The sequence below is a fragment of the Apis mellifera genome, linkage group LG11, assembly GCF_003254395.2.
Source record: "Apis mellifera strain DH4 linkage group LG11, Amel_HAv3.1, whole genome shotgun sequence".
NCBI lineage: Eukaryota > Metazoa > Arthropoda > Insecta > Hymenoptera > Apidae > Apis > Apis mellifera.
The window spans coordinates 11360017-11377667 of NC_037648.1; the positions used below are offsets into that span (position 1 = coordinate 11360017).

The following is a 17651-nucleotide window of genomic DNA, read 5'->3' on the forward strand; positions in this document are numbered from 1 at the left end:
TGTACCGCGATATATTCACGGAGCGAGTGTCTGAGAGGGGGAGAGGCGGACGGTCGAAATTTCCAATGATTTTTTCTGAAAATACTTGGTTGATTGTATGGACGAGCAACCCGATCGAGTTTCTCGAATTCTCGCAATGGTTTCGACCGCGAATCTCGCGCCGGCCATTGTTCCACGATTCTGGGTCGAAGAGAGGTACGCATACGACGATGCGGTGTTGTTTCGCTTCGAAATCCCACAGATGGGGAGTACTGATTGACGGATTTCGTTACGTTGAATTTGAATGGGCGGTAATCAAAAGGGGAAAAGGAAAGGGCGGTCGAAAAAAAAAAAATGTGTGCGCATTCCCTTGCTAAGTTTCCAAGTTCGAAGTGATGCAAATTATCGAGGGAGAGAGAAAGAAACAGAAAGAGAGAGAGATGGGTGGGGCGAACGAGAGGAGAGGACGCACACCGAAACTCCGTGGAACCGACTCTCTCTCTCCGGTTCGGTCCTCATTGGTGCACGGCCCCTCGGGCGAATCCGGGGAGCTTGCAACAATCGACGCGTGGTTGCGAGAGGCGGGTGGCGGGCCTAGGTCGCGATAAATCCGAAACTGAAAACTATCGACAGGAATAGGACGAGAGGAGTAGGACAAGCGACGGGAGAGAGGCCTCCTTTTGTCGGCGCGGAGAGGTACGCGAGGCGCGGAGAGGAGGATGCGGGCTGCCGGTGTACGCCGTTGAAAGAAGTAGTGAACGGGGTGGTTCTTGGACGTTGTTTTGGACGTTCTCCAACATGCTGATATAGGCCTCGGCCGCCCTTCGCCGCTTGTCCGCCGCACGTGGACGACGATGCCCGGATAGATTCGAAACGAAACGAAACGAGAGCCGGAGAGCAGAGCGGGAGAAAGAGAGAGAGGAGAGAGGGAGAGGGAGAGTCGGAACAGGGTGGTGGGATTACAAAAGCGCGGAGGCCTTCGATCGACCAGTCATCTAGGCAACAATGCAGCTGACAATGGGCAGCGGGCCAGCAGTGTTTCATTAAAACATGCATTGAATTGAAGAGAGCCGACGAATTGGCTGAAACCGAGAGAGCCTGGACCCCGGACCGAAACCCATCCCAAACTAGTATACTCTCTCGAGCTGGCCGCTTCTGGACAAGGGGTGGTGGGTATCAGGTTCGGATGGAGTACGAACGGCGGTCATGTCTGATTGAAACGTCGAAAAGTCCGTTTCTCCTCCTCCTCCTCCTCTTCCTCTTCCTCGTCCCCCTTCTACCGTTTCCGTTCCCTCGCTCCTCGTCGTCGTTGTTGTCCGCCGTTGTTGCTGCTCTCTCTTCGTTTGGTAAGAGAGAAAAGGGGCTCGTGGAGATTCGGTAGGAGAGAGAGAGAGAGGAGAGGGCGGAGAGGTTTGTTCGGGTTAAATTGGAATTGTCATGTGAGGGAGAGCGAGGCGGATCAAAAGAAAAACAACTTGTATAGGATTGAGTTTAATTGTAACTCATCCATCCTATACAACCAACCCCCGCCCCTTCTTCCTCCACCGCCTCCGACGAGCCACCGACGAACCATCTTCTGTCGGTCGGTGGTGATGGTGGTGGTGGTATTCGCCACCGTCATCGTCGCATACTCGCAGAGTTGGCTTGGAAGCTTGGAAACGAAACGGAACCTGCAAGCCCCGACAGTGGGTTGCAGGGAGAAAAAGGAAGAATGAGGAGAATAGGCCGAAAAGGTGGGGGAATAGAGAGATTCGGAGGAAGGGATGGATACACCCCTATCGGAAATTGGTCTCCCGATAAACCGGGATAATTAGAAAATCGTTGTCTCGTGCCTCGAAGGAGCAACGGGCCCGGCTGTTCATTCTCGTTCATTCGTTACGTTTAACGCGGCCCGTGGGTGGTCATCTTGATTCTTCTGAAAAAAAGGAACGTTTCACAATGCCAACGTTTCGAGAAGTTTCCCTCCACTTGTTTCCACACTTGTTTCGACTCGTCAACTTTTTTTCTTTTTTTCTTCCCCCCCCCCCCCCCTTTAAACGCTCCTCGCGTTCCCGAAACGAGGCGGAGCACAATCGATCGCTCCGCTACACCTGTCCGGGATAAGATTACGAGATTTAAACGCGGAGAGCCGTACAATTAAGTTTATGCAACGTAAGAATGACGATCGAATAAACCCATCGCAAACGGAACGTGTTCACCATCGACGTGTGGATCGAGTCCGGGGCTCGGGCAAAAAATTAACACCGCCGTCGTTCATTCTTTCGCGAAGCCCGTGTCCAAAGATCCGGGGGCCTGGATCGTCGCCCTCGTCGTTCCTAAACAAAAATTGCAAAAATCGTTTCCTGAAAAATCCTCCCTCCCTCCCTCCATTCGAGGGAGACGAGGTTCTCTCGTCGATAGAATCGATATTCCCGACGTTGTTGACGTTTGACGGCGGCGGTCGCGTTGCCCCGTCTCTTTTTCTCTCTAAATGAATCTTCTTTGTCGGGCCACGTCCACAAAGACAGCCCTCAAGACAGTTCGACAATGAACTCTCCCTGGATACAGCAACGCCGCCCTTACCTCTTCCATCGTTCTATCCTCTCTCCTCCGCTCTCGCTCGAATCTCTCTCTCTCTTTCTTCTCCTCTCACTCACCCATTTCACTCCCTCTCTATTTTCGACGTACAACGTACCACCACTTATCCGTTTCTATCGTTCTCGGCGTACAATCGGCGTTCTCTCCCGGCTCCCGGCGCAATTTTGTTCTCAATTTTGTTCTACGTCGTCTTCGGGCCCGACAATCGCCAATAAGCCGCCCAACTGAGATCCAATTTAAACCGTTAATTACCACAGAGACCGCCCCTCCCCCCTCCACCCTCATTCGAGTCCTCCACCCTCTTGTGTGTGCGGACGGCCACCCGTCCTCACCACGGCACATTCTCTCCCTTTTTCGTTTACTATCTATCCACCACCGCCCATTCACCCCCTCCCCCCTCCCAACCTCTCATTTCTCCGGCCCACTGTATTTTTCCAATTTAAAATCGTATCTCTTAATTTCCTACGTGTCACCGCTACGTCTGGGGGATTTTTATGGAAACCGATGATATCTCTCCTCTTTTCACTGTTCCTATGCGAGAGCAACGGGCCGATCCCGCTCGATGACTCGCATTTTTCCCCTGTTTTCACTCGCTCTCCGCCAATCACCGATCCGATCTCCCTTCAAAGGGAAATTGCGCGCAACAGTCACTCGATCGGGGAAATCGACATCCCCGACGCTTGTCACGCTGCGCCTCTCGCGCTGTTCCCCGATTTTAACGACGCCGTTTCCGAATCGCCTTAGATCCTACGATCGTTGCAATCGTTTCCTCGATCCAAAATCCATCCAAGAAAATTATAGGTTCTTCTTCGCCTGGCCGGAAAAGGAGGGAGAAATTTTTCGATGTGAAAGAAAAAGAGAAGGAGGAGGAGGAATCGCGGGTGGGCTCGCCGCGGAATCAGGAAGCGGTGGTAACCAGCTCGGGCAGCGGTGGCACCATTTACCATCGCGAGACCGAGCCAGCCCTCGGTCTCCGCCCGGTAATATCCACACCACCAACAATCACGGATTAATGCCATTGTTCGCGCGTATCTACTCGAAATGTACGGGCGCGCAAGTCTATGGGTATATACGGCCGTGATGCATCGACAATAGGAGTGGGTCTGTTCGCCGACCCAACGAGGTATTACCGACCGAACAAGCATGCAGTTTGTCCCCCATTGTCGCCTCTCGATACACTGGGAATAACGCCCACCCGCTGTATTTGCAGTATTCGGCACGGTTTCGTCCGGTTGCTGTTTGCCGTCGGCCCGTCTTACTCGACATTATATCCGATTTGAAGGATGCCCATTGTCCCGCCATTGTCCGCCAACCACGATCGGTAACGCGATCGGTGTATGGGTGGAAAAGAAGGGAGAGAAAGACCGTGGATTATTGCTTCTTTCTTTCTTTCTTTCTTCTTTCTTTCTTTCTTTTTTTGTGGAAACTAAGGGTTGTTGCTCTTGAATCGATGCTGTGTTTACTCGAAAGGGGTGGGAGGTTAACGCATCGAAATCTTGAATTCAGTTTTGGATTTCTTTTTCTTTTCTCTTTCTTTTCTTTTCGAAGATTAGTTCTTAATATCACGGTGAACGATTGCAATTGATAAATGTTGAAAAATTATATCCCGTTATACTCGGACAGGACGGGGAAAAGTTATTTCTAAGGATTATATCGGAGAGATGTGGTGGTGGTGTACGAGATCGGAAATCAGCGATGGTAACCGCGATCCACCAGACGCCTCGTGCACAACGAAAGGAAAAAAACACGAGGATGATCGCGTGCAGTAGGCAGAGCGCGGATTTGGCGCGGACTGAAGCGCATCTGCCTGTAATCCGTAGTGAGACCGCTCGTTGTTTCGCTGATCCCCGCATTGTGACGTCGCTTGTATACTTCATTGTTCCGCATTCGGCGTCTATTGTTCGCAGATTGTGTACACCTACCAACACCAATGGCCCTGCGCCATTGCGCCGAGCCACGCATCTACGCGCGTATCCACACATCGCTCCATTCCGTATTACTCATTTTCCTCTTTTCCTCCTCCGAATAGATCGAGTGTTTTCCGTTTAATTCTCCTCCTCCTCTCTCTTTCGAATATTCTCTTCAGAATATACTTCGATTTCTATCTATATCCATCTCGTTTCTATCCATCTTCGTCTTCGAAAAGCATTCTTTCTCTTTAAGCGTTGACGAAATAAAATAAGACGATCGGATTAAAAAATATCGATCAGTCGACGAGAAAATTGGAATTCGAATTTCCAATCAGTAATGCGCGGTTTCTTTCTTTCTTTTTTCTTAAATTTCCATTTCGAACGAGAAAGAAAATCATTTCTCGATCGAACGATAATAATAAAAAAAAAAGGAGAAAAATTCTTGAGCTGCTCGGCTCCTTTTAACTCCGACAAACAAAGGTTTAATCTATCGGCCGATCTATTCATTTCGTGCCTCCCCTTTCTGTCTCTTTCATTTATCCGGGGCTGGATCCGCGCTCGGCTGGGATTAGCCAGAGGTGTTCCGATCCGAAACGAAACGAAACGGAACGACTCGGTCTCGAGCTGAGTGGATCAGGCCAGCAACTGTTTAGTGGCTCCTAATCGTCCCGAATTGGGCACAATGGGCGGATGCACCGTGCGACACATGCCCCCCTCCCCCTTGTTGTGCACGCACGACAACGCACCCCCTGCGATTCCCCGCTGATTCCTAACGACGGGATAAGACAGCGCGATTCAATCGACTGGAAATCCAACAGGAGGGGTCCGGTGAACGATAGTTTTTTTCTCTTCCCCCTCCCCCCTTCTCTCTCTCTCTCTCTCTCTCTCTTCTTTTTCAATCCTCGACGAACGATACAAAAAGCCCCCGTGTTCAACGAGCCGAGGCACGGATCGGTTTCTAATTATTCCGAACATGTTGAACATGTGTAAAATTGAACGCGGTGGATGAATACGCGATAACCTCCCCCACCCTTCTTCGGATTTCGAGATTCAGAGAACACGCACGTGTTTCATATATTTCGAGAAACTAGTGTCAATCTCGACGATTATCCTCCAAGAATTAAATGGAGAAATACAATGGAACAAATCTGACAAACGAAATTATTTTTATTTCCACCAAATTATCCATCGATCTATACTATGATCCTCGTTCAATTCGAGTTCTAATCTGGTCTGGATTGGAGATGATTGGAGAATAATTTTTCTATCTCGAAACGAGCTTCCATTCTACAATAATTCCAACAACTTCCTGCCCAGAGTTTCCATTTTCCCAATGGAATGTGTTCTCCAAACAACTAACAAAGAGAGAGAGAGAGAGGAAATAGACGCAAACATAGTATCGAACCTCTATCCAATTCGAAAAGAATTCAGCTCGGTGTCGTGCGTGGTGGCTGACAAAGGTGCCTCGCGCCCACAAGGCGCTGCGGTGCGCACACAAATTCAAGATGCCGATGTATGGAACGGCAACCTTGCCCTGTCTGTGCATAAACAAAATGGGCCATAAAACCTGGAGGCGCTAATCCGCGCAGAATGCCGCCGCGAGGATATTGTCAAACCCTCCTGCGGACCCGTTCACTCCGCAGGAAGACCAGCTGATTCATGCGGCCATATTTCACGTCTTTATGCATTCGCGAATATTTCAGGCCTCTCCGCGCCGGCCGGGAGGAGAGACAAAGAGAATGAAAAAGAACACGGAAGGGGGAGGGGAGGGGAAGGGCAAGCGAGGGAGGCCGAGGGCATAAGATTGGAAAAGGAGAGGGGATTAGTCGCCGCACGTCCGCGCGAAATTTCATATTAAGGGCCTATTGATCCGGCCTATGGCGAAGAAGACGTTCGTGGTTTACGTTCTAAACCGCGATCCCCCTTTCTTTCTCTCTCTCTTCTTCTTCTTCTTCTTTCTTTTCTTTCTTTTTTCGGTGCTCGTTCGAGATCCTCGGGGTCGCGGCCAAGTCCGTTTCAATTTCGGTGAACGCGATCGCCCACTGCGATTCCTTCCAATGGTTCCAAATTGGAAAAAGTGTGCTCGACGATGGAGGAGAGAGAGAGAGAGTTCGGGGAGAGATTTACACGCGTGTTTCGCTTGAATTTTTGCAGGAAAATATATCCTAAAAAAACGTTTCAAGATCTTATAAATATCTCTTTGAAAAATAAACGAGTTTGTTTCTTTACCTAAAATTGGATAATCGTGTTTCCTGTAATCGTTTTGAAGCAAATTCGATACAAGAGGAGACGTGATGATGCAGAGAGGATGAGAGGCGGCGTTAAGCGTGGACGCGTAATTTGGCTTGAACGCGTCGGAAAACGATGGGCCGCGATTCAAGCGGGGATAATCGACGAGCTTACGCCTAGATTAAAACCGATGTTACATCGTTAGAGCATCTCCTTTGTCCCGTGATACCGTGATTCACGTAGGATTTGTTTGTTCCTGTAAACATTCGTGCAACAGTGTACGGCTACCCGTCCAAAAAATGTCCTTTAATGGCCATTGGAAGGGATTCGTCAAGTCATTCGTTCTAATATAATTCACACCAACGTGTAAAATTCGTCACGTAGCGACGGCGACATGGGATCCAATACCGGATCCCCTCCATCGAAAAACCGGATAGAATCGAGAAATTCGAGAAATTTTGTCCTCTCCACACTTGACGACGCCCACAAAAGTTATTCATTTCATTCGCTCTTCCATCGACTATCTTTTTTTCCGGCCTTGCCTGCTTAAATTAATCGAAATCCGTTGTTAAATGCTCTCCCTTTTTGTACAATTTCAAGCGAATAAGAAAAGAATAACTTTGACTCGTAATTTCTCTTCTATTCTCCTCCTTTTCGGAAACGATCGACGGTGTTTGTCGAAAAAAAAAAAAGAAAAAAGAAGAAAGGAAAAAAGAAAAGGAAAAGGGAAAAAACGAAAGCTGGTAGAAATCAAATAAATAGACATAACGCGTCAGTTTTCCTTTCGCAGCGAAACCAAGGAACACTCGCTAGGTACACAGGGGTACCTAGTTAGCTAGGATGGGTTTACAAAGCACTAGCCACTGGAGGAGCCTCTACACTTGCAACCTATGCAAATAGATGATGTAGCCAGCGCCATTGGGACCAATCACCATAGGTAATGTTTGTAAATGATAATGACTATTAGAACGTCAACGTAGGCTATGGCGCGCGGATGGTTTCCTTCTGGCGCGATGATTCTTCCACTTAGCGAACGCGAAGAGCTCCTGTCTTGTGTTTGCACAAGGACAAAGGGAAGATCTTCGAGTTTGGGCGCGCGTGAAAAAAAAAAGAAGATCGAGCTTGATCGAATTTTCATCAAATATCATCGATACCCTCAAAAAAAAAAAAACGTTTCCCTATTCCTTTTCTTCGAACTCTCGAATGAATCATACGCGCCTCTCTCTGCGATAAATCAAAATTTATGGAAGACATGGAAAAAATAAAAATTTCATAAATGAATTTGAACAGAGAATTCTCAACGTAACTCGTTTAATCCCCTCAGATTCAACAAATTGACTATACACTTTCGAAATCCTGATCCTCATTGCGCGAGAAATTAACAAATCTCTTGAACGACTTAACAATTATCGCTTCGAAAATCTACATATAATCGTCTTTTCGAAGAGAGACGAGGGAAGACGTGGATTATTGCGGTGGGAGGGGGGAAGAGGATCGAGATGTAAAAGGTTTCGCGAGAAAAGTTTAGCAGGCCGGTTTGTTAAAGAGTTAATGAGGGCTGTGTCTCTGGTCTCAGAAAAGGGCTCGCCACGGAGGAATCAGTCACGCATTGTCCGCTAATACTTTACGAGGCAACCGAGCGTGGGCCAGACTGACAGTCATGGCTGTTCAAAACGACAGCTAAGAAGATTGCTTATCCATTCCCGGTTGCGTCCTCATCGGGACGCTGGGCTTTATCGCTTTTGAGAACGGCGTGGAATTACACGTGTTCCATTAGGTTCCCGCGGGCCCGATCGTTTCGCAATTCGAGAAACGATGTAATATCTCGCAGTGATAACCGGCGCGCAACCAGATCCCGGGGAAATAAAGTATCGATCGTTACCAAGGATAAGCTGTTTTCACTCGTTATATAAATCGATGCGCATTCGAATGAGACGCGAATAACCGCGTTTGGTTAACGCGCTTAAGGGGATAAAACGAGTTTATATATTATATATATACATACGTACGTACATACATGTATGGATATGTATGGTATTAGAATCACGGGCTTGCGAGCGATTCCATTTGTTTGCTAGATTTTGGGTTACGCGTTTCGTGGAATAATGCGAGGTGGAGGATGGAAAATATATCCTCCGGATATATATTCGAATTTCTGTCACCATTTATCCTTCGTTTTTACCTGTAAAATTTAAGAACGAGTGAAAAATCGAGTAGAGAAAAATATCTTAGAGATAAAGAGGGAAATTGGAAAATTCGATTACGAATATTAACATACCTAATTGTTCGAATAAATTGAAGGATGGATTTTCCACTTTCAACGTGACAATGGTATTAAAAATGGCGTTCCACCTGGAAGGTAGAAAAGTTTACGAGATTGAGCTTGTACCCACGAGTATTTAGATTTATAAATCCCGTGCCACTAAGGTCCAAAGTCATAAGCAGCTGTACGCCGTACATATGTCATACGGCCTATTATACTCGGATAATACCCTGAAACGTTTGTTTCCGTAATCTGCCGACGATACGCCTCGTGATCTCCCTCCTGAAGCCACTCTATTTATCCTTCACAATGGACGCAACTACGCTTTTCTTAATATAGTCGAACGAATTAATCTCACGGATTGTTGGAGAAATTTTATTATATACGATATTTAATACGATCTCACCGTGTAATGCGTGTAACGAATTTGATCGCGAATAAAAGGAGACACGGTCGAAACCGTGTCATTCTCAAAATCAACCTGTGTCACCGAGATCGAGTGTAAAAGGAAAAAAGAAAGAGAGAGAGAAAAAGAGAGAGAGAGAAAGGAGGAAAAGAATACGATTTCTCAAGAAGAATCCATCGATCCTCGAATTTGACAATAGATTAAATCGGCGTAAATTACGTGGGTAAATTTGATCGGTTAACATTGATTATCGGCCACTTCGATCTCGTTAACGTTTATACCTTCTTCTTGGTTCCTTTTTTTCTCGGTAAAAAGAAGCAAGGTTTCGTTCGGGGAAAACGGTAGCAGAGGATTTGAACATTTGTCGTCCGTCCGGGGAAGTTTTTGGTCCCTAGTTTTTAATAGAAAAATACACAACGCCTGTTCCAACAACGCTTTTCCATCATACCGTGTATACGTGTCTGCGTGCGCAAACAATGCCGTTCTAACTGGTGAGCGTTGCTCGACAAACAAATACACCGAGAAACCTGCATTTACACTTGGCCCCGTGTCAATGGAACAGTTCGAAAGAATTTTGATGACCCGTAACGATCCCACCTTTATCTTCCAATTCAACGTCGCGCCTCTTTTCTTTTTGTCGCGCCAAAACGACAGGCCGAGCATGCATTATGTATGCAACTCGAAACGTCATCGGACAATGTTTGAAGAAGAGGAATAAAAATAGAAAGTGTTCATACTTGCTGAAAGAATAATAGCAATTAGTTACAATCGTTCGTATATATACACACATCGAGGCGAAGAAAAAGAAAAATTGATGTTTGAGGAGGGAGTGACAAAATTTTAAATAATGGTTTTTCAATTACAAAAAAAAGAGAAAGAAGAAGAAAAAGCAATTCGACTTCTTCGTTCGTCCAATATATCTTATTTTTTTCCTTTTTCTTCAAGTGTGTGTGAAAATTAAAAAGAAAGAAAAAAATACGATCGATCGAGCGAATTGTTCTTTTTATAATCTTGAGAAATATTAAATTTCTTACTTTTCTCGAAATTTAATTAGAATCATTTCGAACAACGCAATACGACACGACTCGACGCGACGACCGATTGATTACGACTGAAATAATAACAAGAGTGGGGAAAGTCGAAACACGGCAGTCGTGTGTCAACATTCGTTCGTGTAATACGTATTATTTCTGCTCTTATATATTTCTGTTTCGTATATATACTTTTATATACTTTTATATATTATTTTATTATTTATTATTCTATCGTAAATCTTTATTGCTTATTTTATTTACATATTTATTTTGTTATATAAATATTCGAACATATTAGATCAAATGAATTGCTTCGTTATTAAAATTTTTTTAGTATAAAAAAATAATTAACGTTCGAATAACGGTTTAAAAATTTCGGTGAATGTATTAGTTTTATCAGTAAAAAAAAAAAAAAAAAACAGGAAAATTTGTTTATATATATATATTTTAAATTTCTATCTTCGTTTATTTTCTTTTCTCGATTATCACTCGCGATTATTCGAAATGATATAATGTAAATTTAATTTAACAAAGAAGATAAACGAAGAATATTTTACAGCAATGCACGTTATATTCTGAGAATATGCGTAGATTAATTATCGCGAATGTTAATAGCATTGTTTCAGAAAATTGGTTACTACGTTAAACCAATATCGGTGTAATGCTCGATGTAATGAAAACGTCAAAATCTCTCGACAATGACGAGAATATACCGTTGATGAAAGAAACTGTAGATGATACAATGCGATAATTATTCGAATATATAATCCTTCTGTTAACTCTATCGCGGAAATCGACATGGGGAATGGATATCGACAATGGAGAACGAAGGATTGAATATCCATGTATCCCTTGTTCCCAAAACTCGATCCATTAAAATCAGTAATAATCGTTGCGAAAATTAAGAACCACTCCTCGTCGATTTATCGTAAATCGTAACGCGTTAAATTTTCACTTACAAGTATATAAATATTTAAAAAAAAAAACGAAAAACGAAAAAGAGAGAGAGAAATTGGATTGAAGGATTAACGGCACTAACGGCACGTAAAATAAATATTAACGCGGGAACGAGCTTTGGAAAATCATCGTCGAGAATCGGCTAATTAAATTAATTCGTGCGTCAAAGCCAGTTCGGGGAGAGGGTAAAAAGCAGCGATTTTCCGAGTCGACGCGCGACCGCCATATTAGCCGAACGATATCGTTCATTATTTCGCGTTACCTTTTGCCATTTTTTCTCCCCTCTCTCTCTCTCTCTCTCTCTCTCTCTCTTCCTCTCCTCGCCGTTTTTTTCCTTTCTCGCCTCCCTCGGCTTTGAAACCGTCGGATCAAACGTCGACTTTGTCGCGGAAAGTCGGTACCCACGGCGCGAAATAAAACGTGGAAGCCGCCATTGCGGCAGACGAACCCGGCGTGCACAATCCGCAGATAATTACGACGTCCAATTAGCATTAATTACTGACCTCTTTCTAATTAGAGGCACCGGTTGAAATATCGCCGATATATCGTTCCCTCGACGCGATTCGAGTGGCCTTTTTCACCGTTCGGGAGCCTCTGATAAGTTGACTATCTGTTACTCCGATACTTTGAAGCATCCGATTCCCTTTTCCTTCTTTTTTTTTTTTTTCTTTTTTTTTTCCCTCAAACTCAAACGCAATCGTGTGCCGCGTTTTTCTTTTTTATTTTTGTTTTTTATATCTCTCTCTCTTTCACTCTTCGTTACGCGATTTATCACGTACGATTTAGTTTCGTTCGATCGCGAGCAAGGGTGTTAATAATTTGACTCCGGTTAAAGAGCGTCCTTTATTGTACGGGGAGCAGACACGTTTGATCGGTTACCACCGGTGATGCTGTTATAATTCGTTGATTAAAATCAACGTGATATATCAGAGATCGGAGGGGATGGAGAGGGGGTATTTACGAGAGAAATAAAGTACCCGAGAGAAAGAGAGAGAGAGACGAGAGACGAGAGGATGGCTCGGAGAAATTCGCGTTTTAATGATTTCTCCTCTTTGATAAATTTATTTCTTGTAATTATGACGCAAGATCTTTCGCCGTGTGAAAGCATCGTCTTCCTCGTTAATTACATCCACCGTTGATATTTTTATCGATGATACGTTCCGATATTCCTCTAATAAATTTAAACAAATTAAAATCCTTTAACAATTTTTATTTATAAGAAAAAAAGGGGGAAAAAAAAAGAATCGTAGGGCAATTATTCTATACTTTTTCATTCCCCTTAATTAAATTAATTAATTAATTGCCCATAAAAAGTTCAAAGCTTATTTGGCTTTTGAAACGTGACACGTACCACCATAAATATTTTACAACTTTCACTTTTGAAATAGGATTGTCGCTCTTTAAACACCGATCACTTCGAGTGTCATAAATTTGAAAAATTGAGTAAATAACGAAACATGGCATCCCGACCTTGGCAATAATATTCCGACCTGGCCTAATCGTTTTTTGTCAAGTCCTTTGTCCAGTCAATGGTCGAAAAAGGAGAGGGAGGGGGAAGGGAAGGACAGAAATTGTCTTATTCTCAATTTCGTAACTTTATTGACTCGAGGGTACGAATTATAACTATTTTTTGCGTAATCAGATTAGGAAAGAGTCGATCAGTTTACAACACTTTTGATTTTCACTTCTTTCATTAGATATTGAAATTTCTTTTTTTTTTTTTTTTTTTTTTTTTTAATAAAAAATAAGTTTAATTATTACGTGGCGTTATATCGCAAGAAAAAGAAATTAAAATCTGATGAAAAAAGTAAAAATCAATCCGTCGATCGGTTTGATTGTAAGCTGCTCATCGCCACTGGACGATTTTCCTTATTTAATAGAAAACAATTATACGAGAACGTAAATATTGGAATTGGATATTATTTATATATTCTATTGCCTTTAAATTCCTCTACCTGATTATTTTCTATCTTAATTTACTAAAATATACGCGTTATTTATGGAATTCATAGGCCTGACCGGTAACATTCAAACATAATTCAGATAGAAAAATTTTGTAAAATTTGATATTCAAAAGATATTCTTTGTCCACTTAATCATTAAAACCTTCAAGGTTAATAACATTATTCATGAAAGGAAATTCATTTTATTGCTGCAAGATCATTGTCAAGGCAAAGGACTGTCATGCTGAGAGGTATAACGGAATATTTAACTATGTTTATACGCGCTTTATAAATTTTTAATTTGCGAACCTTGCATATAAATCTTATTCAAACGAGCATTTTTTTAAACAAAAGAAAAGATTATATATTATATTGATAAAAAAAAAAAAAAACTATTTTGTGAGGATTCAAACGCGTGCCGACCTTTCTTTACCGATATCTAATTAATTCCGCGCAAAGTACAGGCATCCCAATAAGCTTGCTATTTCAAGATGAAATGGCCAATAAACCGAACTCGCTTGTAATAAGTCAAACAGCAGTAAATCGACATTTATTATATTAACGGCAAGCTATAATCTTAACCGTAAGTTTATGGATAGTCAATCGATTTTTCCCTTGGTCCTAGATAGGTAAATATAGCTGGTAATCATAAAACAAATAAAAATCTTTCTCGAGGAACTTAATTTCATCAAGAATTATTGCCCGAAGGTTTTCACAAAATCTAATCAACAAGTAGAGCTCTCTCGGATTTACGAATACTCGAATTTAATTATGCTCAAAATAATCAACAATATCAGTATACTCGAAATATTCATTACGATTCAATCTTGATTTTTAAATTTGAACAATCGAATTTGTTTCATTATTTAAACGTAGAATATTTGTTATATGTTTCATTTAAATGGAACGAATTTGAATATAAAAAAAATATAAAATCTAATATATTATTGTTATATTAAAACGAATATTTCAAGTATAATAAAAACCTTGTAAAAAAATCATTTGCGAAATAAATATATATTGCGTGACGAAATTTTCCCACGTTTGCGAGAATATTGTAAATTCAATCGAGTTATAGGGCACGTGAACGCGTTAATTATTCATACGGGACGGAATATTGCGAACAATATCCATCCGATAACAAATAAAGACGCAGACCGAGACGCGGAGCATCCTAATGATCGCGACAGAAGAAACAACGTCGCCGAGTAATCCTAATAAGTAATGCCGTAACAGAGTTATTATTCATCCAGGCCCGTTGTCTATTGACCCTCCAAAGTGTCTCTAATAAAATACCATTAACCGCATCATCAATCATCGCCGCACAATCGGAGACAAAACATACGCTTTTACGATCTCTGCGTGTTTCTCCCTTCCCTCTTTCCATCTCTTTCTCGCGTCCGTGTGCGTGCCCCTACGTCCATCTCTCTCAGTCCAGTCTCCCCTCTCCCATCGTCCCAGCCAAAGCCATTCACCGTAACCACCGTACCCATCGTCATCATACAGCGCCATTTATTCGCATTCAAACGAGCGAGGAGACACACTGTCATATATATACATTTTTTTGGCGGTGGAGTAAAAGAGAGGGGTACCGGAGAACGTGTACAAGGGGTAGAGTGGGGGCGAGAAGGGGTTACGGGGGGGTAGACGGCAGTAAATCCGCGCACTGATTCGATTAATTTGTCCGACGTTGACAAGCAGCTCATTGTTAGGCATCCCTCCCTCCCCTCCCCACCGCCGAAGGGGGGAGTCAGGAATTTTCGCCGAACAGAATGACGATTTTCGATAAATCATCGGTGGTCCTGGCCGGTCGCGAACAATGCTATTGTAAATTGTGTAGGCTTATGGACAACTAGTCGCCAAATACACCGGCTGTTTTTCCCGTCATCGCTTTTCCTACCGGCGAATACTTTTTTTCCTCCCCCCCCCCCCCCTCCGGCTTTATTAATCGTCTATCGCGAGCCATTAATAATCGCGTCGTCGATCGTTTTCCAGTTCGAATTTTTGGAACACTATTTCCCCCCATACAATCGTTGATTGAATTCTTTGTTGTAAAATTTTTATTCTTTGTTGTTTTCAAGTTTGATGTGGAATAATTATTCAAATAATATTAAATAATTATGTAATTTGGGATGGAATGAGTAAGCGATTCGTAATTCGCGCCAAAAAAAAATGGCGTCGTCGGTTTTATCGGTACTTTGGCGTAATTAAGAATTTGTGTCACTTAATGATAATTAATTTACAATAGAAACTCTTACTTACATGATTTTGTATTGTTATAATAACGATATAACAATACATAACGATATAACAATAACGTAATGTTAATTGAGTGAGATCAAGTCGTATTTATATAACAAGTCTCGACAATTATAATATATCGATCAGTAAAATAATTAAGAAGAGAAAAAATGAGTTTCTATTGTTCATATTTTATCACCTTATTATATATTTATGTATACAAATATATTCTTTCGCAGAAATTCATAAATTTCCAAATGACACATATTTGTTTTGAATACTACAGAAAAAACAAGGAAAAAATTCTTCGTATGCCTCGCGTGTACAATGAATTGCTCATATATTTACGTATTAAGTCGAGAGAAAAAATTCTCGCTCTACAGTTCTTCGAATGTTTATATACGACACATTCTACGTAGTAAACATCATTTCAAGAAACAGAAGGACAAAACGTTTACAACGAGTTCAATTTTCTATACGATTCAATTCAAATTCACAACGAATTTACTTTATTATATCCACGTGTTAAATCGAGAAAAGAATTTTAGCTCGAAAGTAAAGGTTTAAACGTTTTCAAATAACGCTACACGACACGATTGCTCGACAGAGGTCGTTTCTAAACTCACAAAAGAATTGCTGTCAAGCTCGCATTTTCTCACCAGGGCGACATTTTCATTGTAACGCATTTTGGCAACAGCTGCTAAATAAATGTAGGTTTGCGTAGCCGCTGGTAATTGTATGCGATATAATCGGTTGCGAAAGAATACACGTGTGATTATATGCGTGCAATGGTACTTACCAGTACGTATCCATACCCTCCATACCCTCCATACCCTCCTCCAATCTCGAAGGTGGAACGTTGGTTTTAACCGCAATGGATAAATCGGTGTTGGACAGGGCTGCCTCTTTATTCACTGGCGTCCCGTCGTTATTGTTCGAGAGAGAGGCTGCCATTGCGAGAGCCACTTCTAATCATTATTGTCACCCGCACTCGCGTTAGAGAAGTAACACTCTTTCCGTGTACGCTTTCACAGGACTAATGACTTTCACGAGACCGCTCAGAGCGCTTTGCGGGAACAACGTGATTCTTCTTCTCGTTAACGAATCGACCGAGAGAGTATCGAACGCGCGAATCGATCAGTGTGAAGTTGGATACGAACGTCCATTCGTGTTCTCGCGTGCGAGGTGCTCTTGATCGTGTGAATAATTACTTGTTTGATCGAATCTTTATAAAAATGTGGCAATAATATATTTTGTGTATAATTTTATTTGAAAATATTCTCGATTGTGATAGATTAAAGTCAATTTTAATATATTATAAACTGTGTATCACGGGAAATGACTTATTGCGTAGTTAACCTTTTCGGTCAATGAGTGCATAATATGTGATTGAAATTGTGTTAGCCTATTTGATGTGAATTTTAATTCGTAGAAAACTTTTATAAAATTATCATTATCGTTATTCGAAAATTATAATTAGGAATTTCAAAGATTTGAAGTAAGAATGATACTTACGTATGTAGTGTGTGTGTATGTAGCGTGTATGTGTGTATATGAAGCAAACGAAACTAGCTGTTAATGAGACATAGATGGCGGAATGGGAGCTATTTTTCAAACGTAAATGTAAGTCGCTTATTTTTTAATTATTTTTAACAAACATTGCACGATTAAAATAATCGTTGTTGAACTATGTAAATAATTTCATATACATATTTACACGAATCATTATTCTAATTAAACCGAATGCAATTAAATACAATAACGACTATCGATTATCATTGAAAGTCGAATAAAAAATCGAATCGAAAACATTTCGCGATACATCATTATCGTAGTCTTGACAAACACGCGCAGAATGGGGGTGTATATCCAAAGATCACGATACATAAAATAGCAAATCGCCGCGAAACCAGTTGAAAAGCATACTCTCTACGATTCTCTCCAACCTCTCTTTAGCGTTCGAAAAATAAAAAGTTCGATGTAATACTGACAAAAGCGTGGTATCACAACGATGGAACACGGTACCTCTCCATAGAGTATGACCCACTCGAAAGGAGAAAAAGGACCCCCTCGCGTTTTCATTTGTGGGGGGCAAAGGTCAATGCCTGTACG

At 42.1% G+C, this 17651-nt stretch overlaps 1 protein-coding gene across 1 annotated transcript in view; it reads right to left on the bottom strand.

Moving 5' to 3' along the window:
- Positions 1-17159, bottom strand: part of LOC726180 (transcription factor Sox-19b-like) — a 111804-nt gene extending 94645 nt beyond the window's left edge. Inside the window, exon 1 of the mRNA XM_006566309.3 lies at positions 16339-17159. Coding sequence (XP_006566372.1) covers positions 16339-16493 — 155 coding nt within the window. The 5' untranslated portion in view covers positions 16494-17159. The remainder of the gene's footprint in view (positions 1-16338) is intronic.
- Positions 17160-17651: the final 492 nt, after the last annotated feature.